This window comes from Tetrahymena thermophila (genome assembly GCF_000189635.1).
Source record: "Tetrahymena thermophila SB210 genomic scaffold scf_8254457, whole genome shotgun sequence".
In the NCBI taxonomy this organism is placed as follows: Eukaryota; Ciliophora; class Oligohymenophorea; order Hymenostomatida; family Tetrahymenidae; genus Tetrahymena; species Tetrahymena thermophila.
The window spans coordinates 46371-69537 of NW_002476235.1; the positions used below are offsets into that span (position 1 = coordinate 46371).

General features: G+C 22.5%; 7 protein-coding genes across 7 annotated transcripts; 4 read left to right on the forward strand and 3 right to left on the reverse strand. All coding sequences in view use genetic code 6, as the record gives it.

The window, feature by feature from the left end:
• Positions 1-1029: 1029 nt before the first annotated feature.
• Positions 1030-2041, reverse strand: TTHERM_01014550 (carrier protein; the record flags this gene model as incomplete). Its single annotated transcript, XM_001030801.1, has 2 exons — positions 1030-1910; positions 1996-2041. 2 exons carry the CDS (start codon positions 2039-2041, stop codon positions 1030-1032), a joined length of 927 nt encoding a protein of 308 aa, XP_001030801.1.
• Positions 2042-3103: 1062 nt separating this feature from the next.
• On the reverse strand, positions 3104-5009 carry TTHERM_01014560 (MYND finger protein; the record flags this gene model as incomplete). The annotated part of the gene is made up of 7 exons (XM_001030802.2): positions 3104-3448; positions 3496-3721; positions 3931-4067; positions 4128-4279; positions 4347-4788; positions 4850-4894; positions 4950-5009. The coding sequence occupies 7 exons, from the start codon at positions 5007-5009 to the stop codon at positions 3104-3106; spliced, it is 1407 nt and encodes a 468-aa protein (XP_001030802.2).
• Positions 5010-6000: 991 nt separating this feature from the next.
• TTHERM_01014570 (D-isomer specific 2-hydroxyacid dehydrogenase NAD-binding protein) lies at positions 6001-7619 on the forward strand (the record flags this gene model as incomplete). Its single annotated transcript, XM_001030803.3, has 2 exons — positions 6001-6273; positions 6813-7619. 2 exons carry the CDS (start codon positions 6001-6003, stop codon positions 7617-7619), a joined length of 1080 nt encoding a protein of 359 aa, XP_001030803.2.
• A 1523-nt stretch (positions 7620-9142) lies between these two features.
• Positions 9143-16153, forward strand: TTHERM_01014580 (hypothetical protein; the record flags this gene model as incomplete). The annotated part of the gene is made up of 24 exons (XM_001030804.3): positions 9143-12183; positions 12260-12448; positions 12507-12668; positions 12719-12769; positions 12828-12932; positions 12983-13201; positions 13255-13443; positions 13514-13684; positions 13761-13835; positions 13900-13950; positions 14010-14099; positions 14149-14238; positions 14296-14385; positions 14433-14522; positions 14584-14673; positions 14731-14820; positions 14881-14970; positions 15029-15118; positions 15175-15354; positions 15408-15497; positions 15546-15635; positions 15815-15904; positions 15960-16049; positions 16105-16153. The coding sequence occupies 24 exons, from the start codon at positions 9143-9145 to the stop codon at positions 16151-16153; spliced, it is 5562 nt and encodes a 1853-aa protein (XP_001030804.3).
• Positions 16154-17073: 920 nt separating this feature from the next.
• TTHERM_001014589 (transmembrane protein, putative) lies at positions 17074-18124 on the reverse strand (the record flags this gene model as incomplete). The annotated part of the gene is made up of 4 exons (XM_012799564.1): positions 17074-17369; positions 17441-17689; positions 17770-17874; positions 17962-18124. The coding sequence occupies 4 exons, from the start codon at positions 18122-18124 to the stop codon at positions 17074-17076; spliced, it is 813 nt and encodes a 270-aa protein (XP_012655018.1).
• Positions 18125-18643: 519 nt separating this feature from the next.
• TTHERM_01014590 (hypothetical protein) lies at positions 18644-19141 on the forward strand (the record flags this gene model as incomplete). The annotated part of the gene is made up of 1 exon (XM_001030805.2): positions 18644-19141. The coding sequence occupies one exon, from the start codon at positions 18644-18646 to the stop codon at positions 19139-19141; it is 498 nt and encodes a 165-aa protein (XP_001030805.2).
• Positions 19142-20725: 1584 nt separating this feature from the next.
• TTHERM_01014610 (transmembrane protein, putative) lies at positions 20726-22539 on the forward strand. The gene has a single exon (XM_001030807.2). It carries the CDS (start codon positions 20756-20758, stop codon positions 22364-22366), a length of 1611 nt encoding a protein of 536 aa, XP_001030807.2. The 5' UTR covers positions 20726-20755; the 3' UTR covers positions 22367-22539.
• Positions 22540-23167: the final 628 nt, after the last annotated feature.

Consider the following 23167-nt stretch of genomic DNA (forward strand, 5'->3'; position numbering starts at 1 on the left):
TTTTTAAAAGCTATAATAGTAAAATATTTTAAGTTTTAATTCATTAGTAATCCAGCCAGAATAATTAAAAAATTTTTTTTAAATAAATATTTATTTTTTATATCATTTACTAATATTAGAAATAAAAACATTCTCAATTTTATCAAAAATTAAATAATTTTTTATAAAAACCATTTTGTTTGAATATTTTACTATTTAAGAAATAAATTATTTTACCCTTGATAGATAGATTGATAGAATTATATTTTTATTTATATTATTTTAATCTAATAAATTTGATAAAAAAAATTGTACATAAGAATTAACTTTGTTTTTCTAAAATAATTTTTGATTTTTAAGAGTCATAGCCATAAAGTAATTTAGGTCGTAAATAAATTATGATCCTGAATAAACCAATCAAAAATAAATTTTTTCATAAAGAAATAGTTAGAAATTTAAACATGTTAAATTTTTTAAAGAGTTTATTAATTTTTTTTATGAAATACCATTTAATATTAATTTTAAGGAATAAATTAAGTAAAATAGTTAGTTGGTTTACTGAATAGGCTTTAATATTTTATCCAATCTAAAAAAATAATTTAAATAGTTGAAGAAAGATTTAATTTTAGGTTTTCTAAAATTATTTCCTATTTTAATTATTAAATAGTTTTAGTTTTAATTAAATGACAATCAATTATAAACAATAAAAAATAAATTTTTTATAAAGAAATGATTATATATTTAAACTATTACAAAAATTAAATATATTAACATGCTAAATATTATTTAAAAATTTATTAATTTATTTATATAACGCCATTCATTTTATTTTGTTAGTTTATTATTTAAGAGATAAATTATTTTAAGTAAGAAATTAATTGGTTGACTGACTGACTGATTGATGTTTTTAATTTTTAATTGCGGTTTAGAAAATTCATTGTTATAATTAATTACTAACTAGCTAACTATTTTGTATTAATTGTTAATTAGTCATTTTAAATAGCAATTTTTAGTTTTTATTTATTTTATTATATGTAGGCATAATATTTTTCAATTTTCACTTATATCTATTCCATAGAGACTTTTAAAGTGTTCATAAACAGGTAAAAATAGAACTGAGTTAGCACAAGAAATTAATAGACGAGGTGTTAATCCTTTGAAGAAAGCTATGTAGCCTTCATTCTTAATTAAATCTTTAGTAATTTTTCTCACAGATAGTTTTTGTTTACTAGAATCAATAACTTAATATCTAGTCAAAATTAAATCGAATGGGTTAACCATGAAAGTAGAAAGTAAAGAACTGGATAAACTGACTAAAATACTTTATTTGATAGTTAATTTATGTCTACCGTCTTCGCTTTATGTATTATGGAGTAAGAAAAATCTTTACATTTCATAAAACCAAAACAATAGACCTGTTTGCATGGTAGTTGTTGCTATATAAATATGGCTGGCTTTGTAGAGCCTCAAGAATCCTTCTTTTTGTTATACATCTTTAAGTCCTTATAAAACACTGGTATATTAAAAGTTTGTATCATTCACTTAAAGACGTGTTCTAACGACATCAAATGGCATGTATGGGATTAAACAGACAATTTCAGCCAAAGAAGATGTTAATAAAGGCATACATATTTTTAAAGCAGTTGAAATATTTTCATTTTATACTTTTTTTATTAAACTCATACCATACTTATTCATAGTCTCATATGAAGAGAAATAAAGTAATGAGGGTACAAAACTGCAGGGAAAAGTTGTTGAAAATCCTCTAAAAACTCCTTTGAATCCTTCTCCTTTAATAACTTATTTATATCCTTGCTTAAATGATAAAAATTCTGCTGTGTGGGCCTTAATTTTAGTACTAATTGTATCTAATGGATACATAATCATATCAGCGATCCAATATCCTAAACTGCTGCAAGCTGCGAGCTTTACTACATGCAAAAAAAAAAAATTTAAGAAAATTGTTAGGCAATTATCTGAATAAATAAAGAAGAATATTATTAGCTAATTAATTACATGGATTGTATTAAGGTTGAGTTTTTTCTTGAGCTATGGCTGCCATTTAAGCTAATTATTTTAGATAGTTTTAATAAGAATACTTTTTTAATTTTTGTTATTAATTTTTTTTTGGTATTTAATAAGTTTTTAAGCTAATAACTTACTTTTTTTTTCCAGAAATTTAATTCTATTAAATATAATTTTGATTTAATATTTAGTTTGAAAATACAATATTTTTTTATGAACGCTTTTTATATGAAATAAATTCAAACAATTTATGACAAATCCTACATTTCCAAACTAATTTGTATGAATGAGTGAATGCTTGCTGTTCAATCTTCTCACATTTATTTAATTGTATCAAAGAATTTTTTATATAACTAAATTAGGCTTGCTTTATGATATTTAGTGAAAGTATTAAATTATTTAAGTAAACTAAATTGGCTTACTTACTTTTTAAGACTAACAATCTAACAATACTTGTTTTTATTTTCTCTTTAATTTAATCTTAAATTGGTTTGGTTGATGATGTTTCAATGTTTAAGTTTCCAAAGAAACAGCTTAAGATTGATCATTTATTTTACGACTGATATGCTGTCAAATAAAGGAGTTTGCATATTAAAGCTGAAAAGATTTTGAACATATTACCAGCAATAAAAATAGATTGATCGATTTTATCTCAGAAATTTCTAATTGATTCTTTTAATTTTTACTTAAATTATATCAAGTAACATCCTAACTTATTTTTCTTAGTAATAGTTTTTTTATAAACATATTATATTAGTAACACAACATTTTTATATTTACGAGTTTTCACCAAATAAAAATAATTACAAATGTTTGATATTAACTTTGTTTGATAATACATCATTAAATGACCTACAAAAAACATAAATAAAGGAATGTATGATTAGATAGTACTTTTTATATTCTTTTACAAAAACAGCTTTATATATTAAAATAATTTGAGAAAGTTTAAATAAAATTTTGATAAAGTCCAAATATATACATTTACATATTTAAAGATTTTACAATTTTATTTTAATTAAAATTTATTATTTAACCGCTATTTTTTAATTAAAAAATAAATGCTCTGAAGAAACATTTTACTTCATACTAACATTCTTCAAAACTTTTTATTTAATTCTATTGGCCCTGTTATCCAGTATCTTACAACAAATCTTTTTGAATTGCTTGAATTATTTGACAATATTTCGTAGGGGAACAATCTACTTTTAAAAATAAGCAAAGAGTCAGGTTCCATGCTATATTCAACAAAATCTCCAGGCTCATTTTAATTTTAAGAAACACTTGTGTATAGTCTGACTTTTCCATAATTTGTACAATCTATGTCGTCATCTAAGCTATTGAAGTATAAACAATTTATCTTCCTACCATTGTCTTAATCTCCATCAAACGAAGATTCATAATGAGGTTTTTAAAAGCTCCCGTTTGCTTTAAAATAGCTTATCTATTATTAAATTTTTTTAGTTTTTTCAAAATAAATGAGATATTTACCTAAAATAATTCTGATATTTAAACACATATTTGTGTTTTATGGTTAAACTCATAAGGCAAAGCAGAAAGTTGAAATGCTATTTTTTTGACATTTGGAAAGTCTTTTTCACTAATTTCACCTAAAGTTAGCCATAAAAGTCTGTCAGATCTGGTTTTACTGTCATTTATAGAGGGTTCATCAAATCTACCATCCATTTCTAAGTAATTGAGCTCTTTGTATAGATTACTGTTGATTTTTATGAAAACATTTTATTAATTAGTTATTTTAGATATTGTTTGGATATAAAAATGTGTTGTTATTTAAATTATAATTGATTAATATTTCGTTTAAATTTAACATTTAGAATTAATTTTATTTTTTAAGTCCACACTGTACAATATTGATCATTTTATATTTTTAAATACTCATAATATAATTAATAAATGATAAATTACTTAACAAATTTATCTGCATTTACATATTTCTTGATGTAAGTATATCCTTTAGTCATAAACTCACTTAGAGATTCTTTAGATAAGTATTCTAAGGGTATTTTTGGATTATTTGCTTTCCATGTTGTGGCTGTTGCAAGCTGAAATAATATTTTTTAAAAATATAACTTTAATTTGAAAAAAAAAGAATCTTATTTTACTAAAAGTGGTTGTTTACTGTCAATTCTTTAGTCTTTTAATGAATACTCCTTTATTTTATTAATAAAAAATTATTAGCAACCACCTTTTAGACACTCTCCAATTAAATAGGTCTAAGTTTATTTATTCCATTCTAATTTATCTTTCAAGCCATCTTTTGTATTTAAAAATTTGAATTGAATGATCAAATTTAAAAATAAAACATTTAATTTTTATTCTACCTTCTTTCAGTTTATAAAATTTTTTGCTTATAAATTCGAGAAGTTCAGGAAGCACGTAAGGAAGCTTATGTTTTGCTAATGTTTCCTTTGCTGCCCTTTCTATGTGAGTTAGTTCTTTATCAGGAATATAAATTTTTGCAAAGAAGGTTGTGCAGCATGAACCATTCTAGCTTTTGTTTTCTGTATGAGGCGATGCAGAATGATCGTGCTTGTGTTTGCATTGTTTAGTTTAATTTTCGTGCTTTTTATTATAGTAGTAAGTGTTTCTTTACTTGAATTAGTCTGCTTCCTTTTAATCAATCATGTATATGTATCGATATATGTTTATAAAATGCTTTCTCAATATTTTTATTAAGACATTTTGATCATCCTACACTAATAGTAACTTATTCTCCTTCTAATTTTCTACACTAACATTTTATTTGCCACAAACTAGCTTGTGCTGTTATATTAATCATAAAAATTATGTTTTTTCGGTTAAAACATATTTAAATATTTGTTACATTTTTCCAATCTTCAACTTAGCATTCCCTTGAACAATATGTAACCTAATATATAGATGTTGTATTTTTGATATGTTTTCTATGAAATCAATTTAATTACTTTCTTGCATTTACTACAAAAGCTTAAATCACCTTCTTTTTAACATAAATTGCACTTCATATAGTGTCTTTATACTTTTTTAAACGGATATATAAAATAATTAAATTTTTTAGAATTTGAGAAGGATATTAATGTTATTAACAAAAAGAAATTAAAAGGTGTAAAAGTTTATTTTTTTAAAAATTTAATAAACTATTCAAAATTGTGCCTTTCTAAGGATCCAAATTAAAATATAAAATTTATCAGGCTTATGATAATATTTAGTGAAATACTCCAACTTTAAAATGTTTGTTAAATAATTCAAATCAGATTAAAATATTAATTTATCTTATTATTTTTAATTTTATCGAATAAATTTCTTAGTTCTAGAAATACTAATTTAATGAGTCTATAAAAAAGTGTACAAAAGGAGCTAAAGTAGTAAGAATTCTAAAAATAGATCTAATCCTACCTATAATTCAAGCGTCATCATGCTTACCTTTAGTATTATTAATTAACATTACTGCTTTTATTCTTTGATTTTAACAATAAAATAAAAAAAAATGTCATTTATTCTATTTGGATATTTACTTTTCAAATAAATAAAATGGATAATATGATGTAATTTGGCCATCTAATTTGGATTTTAGAAAAATAAAATCGACTACGTATTTACTTTATTTTCTTACAGATTTATTATAAAGATTTTACAGGATTACTTTGAATAAAGTAAGTTATAAAACAATAAAGTTTTACATTCTTAATAATCATGACTAAAAATATAATTTTTGAATTCAGACATATTTAATTTTATTAATTGACCATTAAGATGTACTTTTTTATGATTTAAAGTAATGTTATACCATATATTTATTAGTAATCTATTGCTTTGTTTGATAGATTTTTGAACATTTTATAATCTAAATAATTACCTTAATTTTTACCTTATCTTGAACTTATTTAAAACTTGAGACAATTACTGTTTTGAAAATATAATTAATTAATAATATAAATTTATAAACTCTACATTAATTTTCAATACAAATTTTATAAGTAAATAAATAAATAATAAATGCTCAGCGGATTAAAGTAATTTAGTAAATTTTACAAATTTGCCACAACTCCAGCAAAGTCACCTCGTGTAGCTGTTTTCTCTGCTAAGAAATATGATATTAAGTTCTTCAATTAAATCAACGAAAAGCTGCCTATTGAAAAAAGAATCATATTTGATTACTTTGAGGAGGAATTAAATGAAAAAACAGCTATTTTAACTCAAGGATATGATGTTATTTGTCCTTTTGTGAATGACAAGCTAAACTAACCCACCATTCAGACTCTTGCCAAGGTATATAATTTAAATTTTCATCAAATACTCTATTTATAAGATTAATAAATACAATTATTTGGATACAGCTTTACAAATTCTACCTAATTAATTATTATAAATTTTTTTTAACAAATGCCATAAAATGAAAATTTTACATTTTAATCTTTGAATTAAATTTCTTCTACTGAAAGCACTCAACAAGCTTTCTTAATAGCAAGATAGAACCCCTTTTACCAAATTTTAATTACAAATAAATAGGTAATATTGACTATAAAAAATAGTCCATATTTTAAATAACTCAATAAAAAAGATACAAAAGATAAATATAGATAGATTTTGAGTTTTTATTTCAGTCAAATAAATTAAATGGTTTCTAATTAGATTTGTAATTTATATAATAAAAATTATCAAGATTTATTCATATGATCAATCTTAAAATTTTTTAAAAGCAAAATATATTTATTTATAAAATTAATTATTTAAATACCTTTCTTAGTAGTTTTAAAAATATTTTATTTTATAAATATCTTCATTATAAAACTAATTTTAAAAAAAAGAATGGAATAGATTTAATAGCTCTTAGATGTGCAGGTTTTAACAACACTGACTTAGAATGTGCATAAAAGAATAACATAAAGGTTGTAAGAGTCCCTGCCTACTCTCCTCATGCTGTTGCTGAGCATACTATGGCTCTCTTACTATCACTTGTGAGAAAAATCCACAAAGCATACAACAGAACTAAGGACGGAAACTTTTCTTTAGACGGTTTACTTGGATTTGACCTTTACAAAAAGAAAATCGGTATTTTTGGAACTGGTAAAATTGGATAAACTTTCATGGGAATATGTTAAGGTTTTGGTATGGAAATTCTCTGCCATGACCCTTATCCTAATGAGGAAGTAGTAAAAAAGTATAATGCTAGATATGTTGACTAAGCAACATTGTTCAAAGAATGTGATATCATTTCACTTCACTGTCCCTTAACATTTTCAACTTAATATGTTATTGATAGAAAAACTATTGATATTATGAAAAAAGGAGCCATTATCATTAACACAGGTAGAGGAAAACTAATGAGAACTGATGAAGTAATAGCTGCTCTAAAATCTGGCTAACTAGGAGGTGTAGCTCTTGATGTATATGAGCATGAAGAAGGATATTTCTTCAAGGATGTTAGTGCCGATGTTATTTATGACGATGATTTGGCAAGACTATTGATGTATCCTAATGTAATAGTGACTAGTCATCAAGCATTCTTTACTCAAGAGGCTATCACAGCAATATGTTAGACTACAATAGATAATATATTAAAAATTAAAGCTAATGAGCCTTGCGATAACATGGTTTTGCCCTTATAGAAATGATTCTATTAAATTTGATATATAAAAATTTATTTTAATATTAAAATTTAAGAAGTATCTATTATTGTCCAGTATTTTTTTGTACATCGTAACGCATAGCAAATGTTAATTAACCTTTAAATTTTACAAATTAATAATCTTTAATATTAGAACTAATAACTACATTCTTATCTATAATTAATTATTTTTTCTTTTCTAGAACAAATAAATACTTACAAAACAATTAAAAACTCCTTTTGAAAAACCAAATAGCTAATAAAAAGCACATTTAGATTCTACGAAAAATAATAATAATAAAAAACAAAAGAACCCCAATTATCATTTAAAAAGAAATTTATTTTAAAATATTTAAATTTTTTAACTAATCTATTATTATGTTATATTTAAAATTTATTTATCAATAAAATAATCTAATTAAAAACAAACCATTTAAACTTTAGCTGCCTTTATTTTTAAAAATATATATTTATATCCATAGAAGATATTTAAATTCGTTTTTAAAATACTATTTTTTGATTTATTGCTTAATAAAGATAAATATTTTGTTTATTATTATATTCTTAGATGTAAAAATAATTTGTTTATAAACATATATTAAATTATTTACATTTTTTACAAAATTTTATTTTTTATTACTTTAGAATGTAAGTTATTTATGTTATTCTTTTTGTTTTTTGGAATAGGTTATGAATTTCTATTTTTTTTAAAAAAGCATCATGCAAAGTATATATTTATCTTTAGTATAATTATTCTACCATATTATCATAGAAAGTATCAAAAAAAAGTAATTAACATAAAAAAAACTATCTTAGTTTGTTTATAAAAATTGCTAATTTATTGATCTTTTTATTGGTTTTTGTAATTTTGATTTCTCAAAGTAGGTTTTAGTATGAAAAAGTGAGTTCAGTAAAAATATAAAAACCGAATATTTGATAATAATAGTGAATTTAAATTTAAATAAACTGAATATTTTTGTCTTATTAATACTTTTTTTTACTTACACTATATTTTTGGACATATCTTAGTTTCATTTATATTGTTATATTATAAATTTATAAAATATATTTAAAATTTGATCTAGTATATCAGTAAATAAATAGAAATCAAACTAATATACAGACTTTTATTATTATTATTATTTTGTGATGAATTTAATATCTGTTTTGTTTGACCAGTAAGAAATAAATAATTTAATCTTTATTTGATATTTTCTCAGTATATTTATTAACATTATTTTTATTAAAATTTTTGTAAAACAATTAGCAAAAACCAAATAAGAGGCATAGCTTTATCAAAAAAACAGCATCAGTTTAAGACATATTTGGATAATCTAAGCTCTGAAATCTATAATTGGTAGAAAAAAAGTATTTTAAAACATTAGGATCAAAAAAACCAAGAGAGCATTAATAATAAAAAGCATTTTATAAAAACTCTTAAACTCCTACTATCATAGCAAGTATCATATTTGTAATAATAACATCTAGCATTTTTACATCTTTAAGGCAAGCATATAAAATAAGATAATCATGAGAGAAAACTACTACAGAATTGCAAACGCCTTGTTAATATTTATTAAACTAATATTAAGAGTTTTAGATGAAACAACAAATATTTTGTATGTCATAGAAGTACCATTTAGCATAATATCACTTTAAAAAGCCTCCATTTTCTTCTTATTGTTCTCTCCAGTTTTTTAGTCTATATCTTGGGCTTTTATTTAAGGCTAGATAGATCTAATAACTCTTAGCCTAGATAACAAAAAAGGAGGATATATTTTTAAAAAATTAGAGCTAAGTAATTGGGCAGATTAATCTCCAAATATATTTTCTTATTATGGCAGATCATTAGTATTATTTTTATTTGAATTGAGTTATTAAATTTACTATATCATAAGAAATTTACCTCATGGATTTCTTTATGGATTTTTTTCTGAATTGAAAATGTTGACCTTCTACTTCTATTTTAAAATGAAGGACAACAACTTGGTTACAGCTAGTTATGAAGATCTGTTTGTTAGATAACTAAAGAATGAGCTCGAAAAAGTAAGACTTGAAGTTTTATCTAGAATAAGAAAAGATGTCAATGAATATAATCCTGATGAACAACCTGAATAAAAGTATTTGACATAAAAAACAACAAAGTAATAAGTACTAAATACTGGAGAAGAAACAGCTAAATATTCTGCAGCTATAGTTGGAGGTGGAAGCTCTTATGTTCAATCATATCTACTAAATTCCTTATAAGGCAACTAAAACTACTCAGAAGGTATAGATGAAATGGAATATTTTGAAATTATGAGAGTCTAAGGTATCATTTATTTTATGACAAACGAAAAAATATAGAAAATTGCTAAAATTTGTGAGTTTATTGAATTCATTTTTGAGTCTTTACCCTTTTTGATTCTTTAGTTTATCAATAACGAAGCAGAAGGCTGGGAAAATAATAGTAGGTCTCTTACATTTGGAGCCACATTCACTTTTATTACATCTTTCATATCTGCTCTTATTAACACTATTTAGCTGTTAAATTTCCTTGTTTAAAAAGAAGGACTCTCTTTCTTATTTATGCATCGTATTTTTGCAAACAATTAGAAAGAATTAGAAACTTATTACTCTTAATCAGCATCCCCAAAGAATCAACCTGGCTCAGAGATTCACAAAGATACTCAAAGTGTTTAGTAATAAATGCAATAACAAATTATAGACTAACAAAATCAATTGCAGTAAACTTAGTATTAGCAACTATTGCAATAACAAGCTCTATAGTAATAACTAATGTTTATGCAATAAAATTCTTAAAATGCTTGTTTTTGTAACAATCCAGCATGTTACAATTTTGCTAACATATTCCCAACAACAAGAGGCTTCCACAAATCAAGCTTAAAATAGAGGTCATAATTATTCTTAACAGGAACTAATTCTTATTAAGACCTAAATAACCTTATTCTTACTCCAGCTAACTCAGCATAGACATATTAAGGAAAAAGAAGCAGTAACACTGTAATCTAAAACTCTATTTTTGGTGGTTCTGTAGCATCTACAATAAATAATACTCTAAATATATTTAGCTTAAATTAATTGTTACCATAGCATTCACCCAATAGAGTAGATAGAGTAGGAATGAAATCTATGACTTTCGATAATCTTAATTTCGGAACTTAAAGAAATGTTTATAATGAAATGAACTAAAATCACATTTACACAATTTAGAATTTCAAAAGAGGCTCTCATAACTAGCAAACATAAATATCTGAAATGCTGTAATTTGAAAATTAAAATTAATAATAAAAAGCAAAAGAAAGTGATACTCATAATACAAGTTAAAGATAAGATTAACAGTTAGAAACTGTATTAGAAAACTAACCTTCATTATAAACATAAAATATCTAACAATAATAACAGTAACAAATAACTCTTCAGAACGCTTAGTAGTCCACTCAAGGTAATTTAAAGCTCACTAATATATAGAGCATATTAGAAAGTGAGAACGAAGAAAATTTGTTATAGAGAAGTGCTTAAATATTTAATTATAATCAAGTTGAAGAAAGAAAAGAAAAAATAAAACTACGTCCAAATCTTTCTTTGAATATAAATGGGCATTTCTCAACCTAAACAGATTATATTTCCCCACCTAAAAAGGTACAACTAAACTTGGTTCCTTAAATTGGTTCTGAAATAAAACCTGTGTAAATGCCATACCAGACTAAAGTTATAAAGTCTATGAATATGATTGAAGAAAATTTAGAAAAAATTAAAGAAGATCAATCATAAAACAAAATTAATACAGAGATGGAAAGCAATAATTTGATAAACGAGCCAAATAATAATGGTAATAATATAGGTTCAGCTTCCAAAAACAAAGACAAGTAATTTTTTTTCCCAACTCAAACTCAAATGGTATCTCAGCCTTCTGATGAAGGATTATCAGCAAAAGGCACTGAAACAAAAGCAGAAATGAATCCAACAATAAATATCATAGATCTAGAATAGGAGACGACTGATTTAAATATAAATAACAATAAAAAAAACAGCCTCAACATTAACAACAATTTTAATAATACAAATAACATTTAACAGCTATCAAAAATGAAAAATAGGTTTTTCCTAAATCGTTAATCCTCAGCTGATGTAAATAACCAAATGATGCTAAAACAGCCAAGCAATATCTATAAAAATTAGTTTGAAAAAAGAATAATTGTTAGAGATAAGGATAATACACTTTTTGGTAACTAGAGTTTAGGAGGAACAAGCATACATCCAAGAGGATCTTAAAATTTTTAAAGTCAACACTAAATTTCATAATATTAACAAAATTAAAAGAATATAAAACACATGTATTAGAAAAAGAGCCTTCTCGATCTTGTCAAAATAAAAAAAGATATTTCTATAATAAAAGTATATGACCCCAAAAAAGCAGAGGCAATAAGCATTCTTAAATAAGCTATATCAAATTAAATAAAAGAGATAACATTTTCATTCCCTAAGCAAAAGGTAAACTCTAGTGATATCATCTATTATCTAACTAAAACTCAAATTATAAATGTTGAGAGGTTTTTCTTAAATTTGTGGTAATTAATTAATCTTTAAATTTTACATTTTTTATAAATTATGAGACAAATATTAACATTTTTATATAAACAAAAGTGATTGCAATATTAAATCAAATGATATTCACAAAATTTTAGACAAACTTCTTGGAGAAAAATAAAAATTACAAAAATTAAGAGCAAAAAGATCAGGATTGATTTAATCTCAACTCCAGAAAATATTTACAGAAAAAGGCAAAATAAAATAAATCAAAGCAGAGCTTCAACAATTTTATTTAAACATAGAGTAAATTTAAAAATTATTTTTTACTTTTATTTAATTTTTTTCAAAAAAAAATAAATAGTGAAAATGAAAGTTTGAAAAAAGATCAGAATAATATCTTAAAATATTTCTCTCTTGATCTAAAATAAATTGACCTCCTCTAACCAACTTATTTTATTATTGAGTCTCCTTATTCAAAAAAGAACAAAAATTTAAAAAGAGTCTACTAGCTTATTGACTAATTGTAAGTTTTTAGAAATTTATTTTTTTATTAACCTTAATTTATTTTTAAAGAAAAGATTCATTTGAGAAAGCTGGTTAATTGGAGATTTCATCAGATTTAATGTAATAAATTTTATCTGGATTGCATTCATTATAAAAATATTTTATATCATTAAAAAAGATATGAAATGAGTTTATGCTTTAAACGCTTTGGAGTTGGAATTTTCAACGATAATGTTGTACCTTACTATCCCTATCAAAGCGATATAGTTCTGATATCTGATAGGTATATTTTAAATTTATTTATTTAAAATTTAAATTAATTTTTTAATAAAGATTTGATTTGGCATCAAATGAAGATCTTGAGAATTTTGGACATGCCTGTAAATGTCTTTGTTTGGCAGTCAAGCAAATGAATATCTATAATATGAGCTTCTTTACACTTTCAAATAAATATAGAGTTTCATTCTGGAATATTGCATGCTAAGATCTAAGTTCTTCTAATGAATTTTTCTATAAGCTTGTTAAGGAAGCCAAAAAAAATATATTTGCAAAGTAATCAATAAATTTTTTAATCACTTTACAAAATTATTTACTTTTATCAAAAGGGGTAAATTTGGCAACAACACATTCATAATTAACGACTTTTCTAGATTAAATGATGATGACTATGACAATAACTTTATTATCATGAGAGACGAATTACATGGATTGAATGAATAATCTGCAACCAACTTTATTTAGCAAATTATGATGAAAAATCTTGATGAAAATGCCTAACCCTAATAATACTTTGAGTAAAGATTTATTAATAAATAAATAAATATATGCTTAATAATATAAAATTTTTAAATTAAAAAAAACTAGGTTTATTGTTCTTAAGAAAGGTCACTATGAAAATCAAGAATTAGTTACTGAGTAAAATGTCAATTTATTTATGGAAGATGCTTGTCGTATATTGATAGAAACTGCTGATATACAATCACTTTTTAACAAATTAATTAAGATTCAAGAAAAGCTAATTTCTTTACGTCTACAGTAATCAATTATTTATAATTAATTTTTTAATCCCTGTTATTTAATAATCATCCAATCTATTATTTTTCTAAAAAAGATTTAAAAATAAAATTGATGTCTAGGATATAAAGTAAATATAAAGGTTTAAGAACATAAAATATCTATTCTTAGAGTAAATATAATTTATTATTGCTTTTGTAGGTACAAATTTTTAAAATTTAAATTTAATTCTATAGGCATTAATCATTTGAACACGAAGCCCCTAAAAATCTACCTTAAGGAGTTAAGTAAATAAAATTTTAGACACTAAAAATATATACTAAATAACTTTTTTTAAATGTAATAGTAAAAGAACTATTGGCAACGAGTGCGCTAAATCAATATCAGATAGCTTATAGAATTTATCAAATTTATATGTTTTCGGGATTAAGATGAAGTAATTTAATTAAATTAAAACATTTATTATAAAAATTCTATCTTTATAGATCTAATAATTTATCTTATGAGGGAGTAAAACATATAGCAAATGGGTTGTTTGAGTAACAAAAATTGTGTAAGCTTAGCATAGATTTAACGTAAAAAATATTAGATTCTATTATTTACATTTTTCAATATAACATTTAAAAAAATAGGTCAAATTATGTTGATAAAGAAAGTTGCTAAGCACTCTCTTAATCTATAAAAAGCTTAGATTATTTAAATGAATTGGACTTATAACTTGGGTAATTCAATTTATCGTTACATAAATTTTTTATTAACCTTTTAAAAGATCTAACTAAATAGGAAATGAAGGAATGCAACACATGTTTGAAGCAGTATAGGATTTAGAATAAATGACTCAAATATCTTATGATTTTAGGTAAATTTAAAAAATAAAAAAATTTTATTATTAATCATGAATGTTAAAAAAAAAATAAAAGTAAAAATAATATCGATCATGAATCTTGCAATATCTTATAAGAATATTTAAAGTGTACAAGTCAGATATCTACTTTATCATTGAATTTATCGTAAGGATTTGATTATTAATTTATATTAAATTAATTCACTTATCTGATAAATATTAGTTAGAATTCATTGTCTAAAGAAGGTACTATTGGTCTTTCAAACGGATTAAAGAACCTTACTTCTTTGCAAAGTCTTCATTTATACTTAGAGTAGAATTATTATTCAATCAAAACTCCTTTTATTAACTGATACCTTATTATGACCAAAAGCAATAACAAAATAGAATATGAAGGAGCTGCAGCTCTTTCAGAGGCTATCAAAGAACTGAGATATCTCCATACATTATATTTGGACTTAAGGTATTATTTTTGATTATTTTAGATTACAGATTAAATAAAATTAATTTTGAATAAAAAGCGAAAATAAAATAGGAAAGCAGAGTTGCTCGGTATTATCAGAAGGATTCAAATGTTTGTATTCAATGGTGACCTTTACGCTTAAGATAAAGTAATAATTTTTCTATACTTAATAACATTATAAAATTTCTTTTTAAAATTATTAAGGAATAATGATATATAAGTACAAGGGATTTCTTGTTTGCTTGAAAATATGAAATAGCTTACTGGAATGTAGTAGCTAACTTTAGACGTAGGATGGAATGATATAGGTAACGAAGGTGCTAAGGCTATAGGTGTAGGAATTATGAATTTTACTTATCTTTAGCAATTAAGTCTAACTTTAAGGTTAATTTTAACATTTTTACTAGAACCACGTAAAAAATTATAATTTTTAATAGCAAAAATGAAATTAAAATAGAAGGTGCTTAATCAATTTGTCAGGGGTTGAAATTTCTTTCAAACTTAGAAAATATTTATATTGACTTGACGTAAAATTACTTTTAAGTATTTCAAATATGATAAAATTTTGTTTATAGGTGGAATTATATTGGTGATAAAGGAACTGTTTATTTCTCAGATGCCCTAAGTAAGATGAATAACTTGCAAACAGTCCATTTAGATTTTCAGTAATAATTAAAATAGTTTGTTTACACTTTCAATTTTCAAAGCTGTGAAATTTGAAAATATTTATTTACTTTGATTATTTCTATTTTTCAAAAAAATATGATTAAGTGTGAATCAAATTTTTGTATCATTACAAATTATTGTGTGATAAATAAATAAAATAATCTCTTATTTTTTTAAGCAAAAACTAAGTATCTGATTTTGGAGCTCAGAGTCTTGGAAAATCTTTGAGACAACTTAAAAAGATTACAGATCTCCATTTAGACTTAACGTAGAACATTTAAAACTAAATAATATTTGAAATTCTAAAATAATAATTTAAATAGATCTAATTAAATTGGGTAGAGTGGTGCAGAAAGGCTTGTTCATCATGTGAGAAAACTCTACTTTTTGTAAAAGCTGAATATAGATATAAGGTAAATTTTTCTTTCATAACCATAGGATTTTAAAATAAATTATTGTAAACTAAAGTGACAACAATTTCGACTACAAGCTATTTGATTGGATTAATCAACTATGAAAATATAAATAATATTTAATGTCTTATTACTAACAGTGATTACAATAAACTAAATTTAAAAATCAATTTATCTATCTAAAAAAGTATAAAATTACATGTATCATAAATTTATATTTCTGATAAATATTTTTCTTATGGCATCAAAGATTTTGTGTGTATAACATTATATTTGTTATTAATGAAAATTTTTAAAATTTCCAAATTAATTTATAAAGTTAATTAAATATATATGATTAGTCAAGTTTATCTATCTGAAATTAAAGATATACGTAAATTTATAAATTTATGATTAGAAAGTTATTATTACAAACAAATTATTGTATTAAATGTTAACTTACAACCTCAAAAAAGATAAAAACTCTTCTCTATTTTCTTTTATTAAAAATATAATTTATTTTTTTTGCTTTGATAACTATAAAATGAAAGGATAGTTTTAGGATGAGCATCCATATTTAGTTTGTCTAAACATAGATCATTATTGTTTTTATGGGATTTAAAATTTTTATATCATTTATTTGGATTTGAGTGAATAAATAAATAAAAATATTCAACATTTTTAAAAAAGAAAAAAATTTTTGTGAGTTATTATGGCAAATTTACAGTTTTTCTCAAAGAAAAAGTTTCTGTTTAATTCTTGATGTTACTCTGTAATTTTAAAATTTATGGTGAATATTACATTTATAATTAATTATGCTTTTATTATAGTATTTGATTTAGTAATATGCTATTTAAATAAAGGATTACTATTTACGCTTTTAATTTAAAATAATCGTTATGGTTATAAAATTGGATTTTTTCTTTAATTTTTTGTACATTCTGTGGATAATTAAGTTAAAATGATCAAAATTCAACAGATTGGTTTTATAATTAATAATTTCTTATATTTCTTTATTGATTGAATAAAAAATGGTAAAAAAAACTCATTTTTCATAGCGAAAAAAAGATTTTTCAGAGTAAAATATTAATTTTTAATAAGACGTAGAATAAATTTATTTGATTTTGCCTGGAAAATTAGATTACATGTAAGATTTATACTTTTTTCTTTAATTTTTAATTGTAATACGAATATATTTATTAAAGCTTGCTTACATAAACTACATCTGTAATAAAAGATAAATAATACATAAATTAATCAATTAAATAAATCTCTTATTGAAGATATTGATATGATGCATGCGGTATTTACTAATTGCTGTAATATAAGTAAGTTTCCACACTAAAATAATATAAAAAATTTAACGAAATTAAATTGGAAAATTTACTAAACAAATACAAAAATATTCTTACGAGGTTAAAAAAGATTGAGTTGTTAGAGCTTGCTGAATAATTATCTTTTCTCTTTATAGTAATATGAATACTGTTGATATACAATACTAAAATACTATCTCAAATAGATATTATTTAGTAGGTATGCTTGTTGTCTTTATTTAAGCTATACAAATGTACTTTTATTATATTAATCCTTCCTTTAAGAATTACTTTACTAGTATGCTTGCTATTTGGATATGCTCAAAAATTTTTTGCTTGATTCTATCCCTTTATATTACTAAAAATAAGACAGGTATTCATAAATTTAAATTGATTTTGAAAATAATCTTATTTGCAGAAGTTATTACTCTTGTTTAAGAAATTTACACTGAAAAAGAAAAGATTAAAAGTACTATGCTTGGTCTGATTGGATAAATTCACCTTTATGCTCTACCTGTTTTCCTAGCTAACCACTATATCATTATTTAACAAGAAAGTAATTAAGGAGTAAATATTTAAATTTACCTTCAAAGTATAGTTAATATTATAATTATTTCTACCTGTAACATTTTGGTGTTAGCTGTAAAAAATAAAATTGAATGTCTAAATTACCCTATATTGTTCTAGGCCTACTCTTTTTGTCGTTGCTTTGTCTTTTGGCACGTTCTCAGCTAAATTTATGTCATAAATTTATATGTTCTTATAACTTGGCTTATAGTCCATTTATTAATAGCTATACTAATTGTATAAAACTTAGAATAAGACGAGTGCAAATTATCTTCATTTGTTAGCTATCTATTTTAACTGGAACTCTTCATAATAAGAGAAAAAGTTGAAGCAAAAGCTAGCTTGAGTCCATTATAACAATTTAACTTCTCTTATTTAGACAAGTAGTGGAGTGTTGTCCTATATTTCTTCTTTCTTTATTTCAATATACTTTTCTTTGTTTTTATCAAAATCGTATCATAACCAATACTAGTCAAATTGGATTATTTAATTTATATTTTGTTCCCACTAATGTTGCCAGGATTAGTTTGGACAATATAATTAATTTATAATAAAATTGTAAAAATTGAAAACTACAACCAAATTATTGGATGGAGAGCCGGAGGACTTTAAGTAAGCAAAATAATGAGTAAACTAAAAGAAAATCTTATAAATGATGGCAAAATATATATTTAATTAGATGAAATTGTGTAATAAAGCCATCTTATTGAGAATTACAAAAATAAAATTGAAAAAATGGCAAAAATTTATCCTTCAAACAGCAATTTATAAATGAATTAGAAGTTATGCAACGACATTCAAGATATCAAGCTCGGAATTTAATTAGCATCTAATGGCTATTTTTAAAATCTCAATGTACAGTTTTCAGATGCTCAACAAAAGATATAATTTATTATTTCGATAGATAAAAGTCATAATTATAATCAGAAATTAATCCTAAGATAAAATTATAATTAAGAATTAGCTTTGAAAACTTTTGATTTGTTCTAGCACATAATTAAGCCTAATTATCATATTGATGTAGAAGGAAAAGAAATCGAGATATTTAAACTCCGTTTTTAAGTAATAAGATTTGAAATTAGTCATTTCAATACAAAATTAGATTTGAACGATATTACTTTGAAAGTTTTAGCAAACAATTTTTCTGCCTTAGCTTTTTATTTACAATTATCATAATATATACCAATAAATCCTTCTTTGGTATTATATGATCTTTTAGAAGACACTCTATGATTAATTTATTAAAAATTTTAATTTAAAAAATCTTAGTAATTTAAAGATCTTTTAATTTACTACCTTTATTTAATAACAAATAAAAATACACGAACTTTTATAAAAATAAAGAATCTTTTACTTACTTTTACTTTTATACTTAAATTTATAAATTTGTAAATACTAATTATATTTGGTAACTTATATCTTTCTATAACATACATTTGTCAACCTTCTTATATTAATAATCTTCTTCAAAAATGTTTACATTTTGTTTTTATTTTAACTTTGTTTTCTAATAATTTAAACTTTTTTCATTGAAAAATTCATTAGGATTCTAAAAATAAGTGTCTTTACTCTATTTATTTTTATTTGAGTTGAAAATATATTTTTATCAAATTTAACCATTCATTTAAATTTCTGTGGTTGCATCAAAATGTATTTATTGATTTCAATTTTACTTACAAGCAAATTCAAAAACATTAGAAAAATTATAATTTATTGATTTGATAGAAACAATTATATAAATCCTCTCATATGAAATTAATACTTAAAAACTCCAATTTTATAAAAGTATAAATTAAGTAATCAAATTAGGATTTAGATAAAGTTAAAAAATAAATAAATTGATTTAATTATTTTTTGTTGTCAAATAAAATACATATTTCAAATTATCATAAAAAAATTAATTCTACATTTTTGCATTAAAATAATTTAATCTTAGATCTATTCAAAGCTTTTATCTAAAGGGTCTATTTATTTTTGTTCAGTAATACAACATTCAAAAATGTATATTGCAATGGTTTATTTAAATTAAAAATACAAGCTTTTTGTTATTAATATTAAAAACAACAATCAATATAAATCCTCTCTTATGAAATTAATACTTAAAAACTCCAATTTTATAAAAGTATAAACAAAGTAATCAAATTAGGAAATATATTAAGTTAAAAAGATAAATAAATTCATTTAATAATTTTTGTTGTCAAACAAAATATATATTTCAGATTCACACAAAAAAATTTATTATACATTTTTGTGGTAATTTATTTAATCTTAGATCTATTCTATTCTAAATTAGTTTCTAAATGATCTATTTATTTTTTTTCAGTAATGTAACATTCAAAAATGTATTTTGCGATGGTTTATTTAAATTAAAAATTCAAACTTTTTATTTTTAGTATACTATTTTTAGCAAATGAAGTTACTTAAATTTATTTTTACAATTTTATAAAATGAAATTAAATACTTTTGCATAGTTTACTTTAAAAAAATAAGTTTAAAAACTACTGTTTTAATTGGAAATTTTAAGTATTTTGATCTTTTAGGCAGGAGGATTAAAATATTAACTAACTTTCATAAAATTTACAAAAAATATATAAATAGGTAAATTAATAAGTAAGTATTTGGAAGTAAATTACTTTATTTAATTGAAAATAAGATTCTTCAAAAGTTATCTTTAATAGCAATTTATTTTTATTATTCAATAATTTTTTTAATTTATTTTAAAATATATAAATTTCAAATAAAATAATAAGCATAAAATAAAAGTCAAAATTTTTATTCAAATAAAAACATACAATTAACAAATACATTTCAATGTGGGTTTCATTAAAACTACTTAAAATTGTCTCTATGCTTTCGTTATTACTATTGCTGATTTAAATATACCTTTAATACTGCTATGGATAATAGAAAGAGTAATTCTATATATTGCTGCTCATTTTGGTGTCTCTAAGATTAGTTTGTGCTTGTCTCTCATTTTTGATTTTGAAATAAAAGAGGATGAAAGATTATTTAAAATAATTTGTATTAATATTATTAACAAATGAATTATTTGCATTAGTAATTGAAAAATGTAAAAATGATGTAAAGAAATGTGCTAAAGGATTTATTTTTTAACAATATTTTTACTCACTGCCAACTTTATTTATTAATTAAGGTATAATTGCATAAAATTTAGTAGAAAATAACCAATATATAATTGGATTTTATCTGGTTAATCTAGTCAATTTACTCATATTATCTTTCTGTAATCTAGTCTCAATAGAAACTTAAACGATAAATTAAACAAAAAAATTTAATTTATCATAGTATCTTCAAGGTGTAATTAGACCATTTTTATTTTGGTATTTATTTTCTTAAATGGTGTATTTAAGCTTTATTTTAACTATCGTTTGGGTTTCTGTTCAAATTCTATTAGGTATTTTAATTTCATCTGCCAAAAGTAACATTGAGTAATAGGGAGAGTATTTTGTTAGCTTTGTTTTGTAATTAGATTTTAATTTTATTCCAATACAAACTATATTTTGCTAAAAAGTTGAAAAAAATGCATAAATAGCTTTAAAGAATCAGTTCTATTGTTAAGATTGGAGTGATGTATTTTATAACTTGATGCTTTAGCTAAATTTAGCGGTTTTTTTAGTGTTCAAAGTTTTGTTTGATTTTAAAAAGACAAAATTAGAGTGCTTAATTTGTATTTTGTACATTTTTATACTTCCTAATTTGATAAATTCAATAATTTCAATTTACTGCCAAGCCTTATAAATAAAAAACTATAATAAAATTATAACTTGGCCATATGGTAATTTGAAACTTAGTAAAACTGTTAGCTACTTAAGCAAGAATTTAATTAATGAAGGAAAAATATACATTAATATGGAAGAAGTAAAGATAGGCGTGAATAATTTGGTTTTAGATCAATATCAAAACAGGTACTTTAATTAAAGATATACTAAAAGTTATCAATAAGAAAGCATGCATTTATTATGGATAATGGAAAATGAGTTCTTTAATGATTTGAAAGAAATAAAATCTGCATTAATTAATTCATAATTTGGGAGATTTAAAAACCTTCTCATACACTTTTTTGATTAATCACAAAACATACAAGTTATTATCTTAGTTGATTAAAACCAAAAACAGAATTATAAGATTGTCTTTAAGCCTGGATATGATAGAAAATTTGCAATAGAGTTAATGGATATCATTCAGTATATTTTAAATCCTGGTAATCCAATAACAGTTTAAGCTTAAGAGAGTGATTTGGCAGATTTACGCATTAAAAGCATAAGATTCGAAAGAGATATTATTATATAAAATATTTAGCACAAAAAACTAATAGAAAATATATTGTCTAATAACTTTTAATCTTTAGTATTTTACAAGCATATAGCAGAATATATGCCAATAAACCCATCATTAGTCTTATATGATCTTATTGAAGAAGGCAATGGTTAAAATTGAAACCTTTATTTGTAAATGGTCAAGTATTTCATTAAATTTAAGTTAAATTATTTAAAAAAACTGTAATAAAGCTATTTAAAATTTCATTTTTTAAAAGCAATTGAGTTGTAAAATCATTTTGACGATATATACACGTATCTATTATTTTTAATTAAAATTGACTTAATTCATTTATCAAAAACTCATTTAATTTAAAAAAAAGAGCTTTAAATAAATAAAATATTTAATTTAAATTCTTAAGTGAATAAAATTAATATATATTTTTTATCATTTATTTTATGAGAATTTATTGATTATTTAAACATTCAAAAAAAATTATTCAAATTTTTCTTATTTTTCTTCTGGGTTGAATATATATTAAATCTATTAGACAAATACGCAATAATATTAAGAGAAGAAACTTTTTAAAAAACTTTCATATGAATTATTTTTGTTTGCTTTCTTTAGATCTTATGACGAAATTAAATTTTGGATAATTTAAAAGCTATTTTTAGATAAATGAATCAAATAACTCAAAACATATATTTATATCTCACTCTTTTTATCAAAGGAAAGTGTTTAACATGTTTTATATTTTTCATATTAAAAAACAAATGAAAACTTATTTTTAGAATTTCATAAATTGAATTATTAGTTAACTAAATTTCATTTAAAAAAATATTTTTTTTTGAATAGTTTTAATTTGTCTTAGACAAAAGTGTAGCCCACCTTTTCTAACAAATTTAAATTTCTATTTTTGCTTAGTTAAGTAGGACATATGAAATTCCTACATCAAATTTAGATTTGATGGATTTCAAGTAG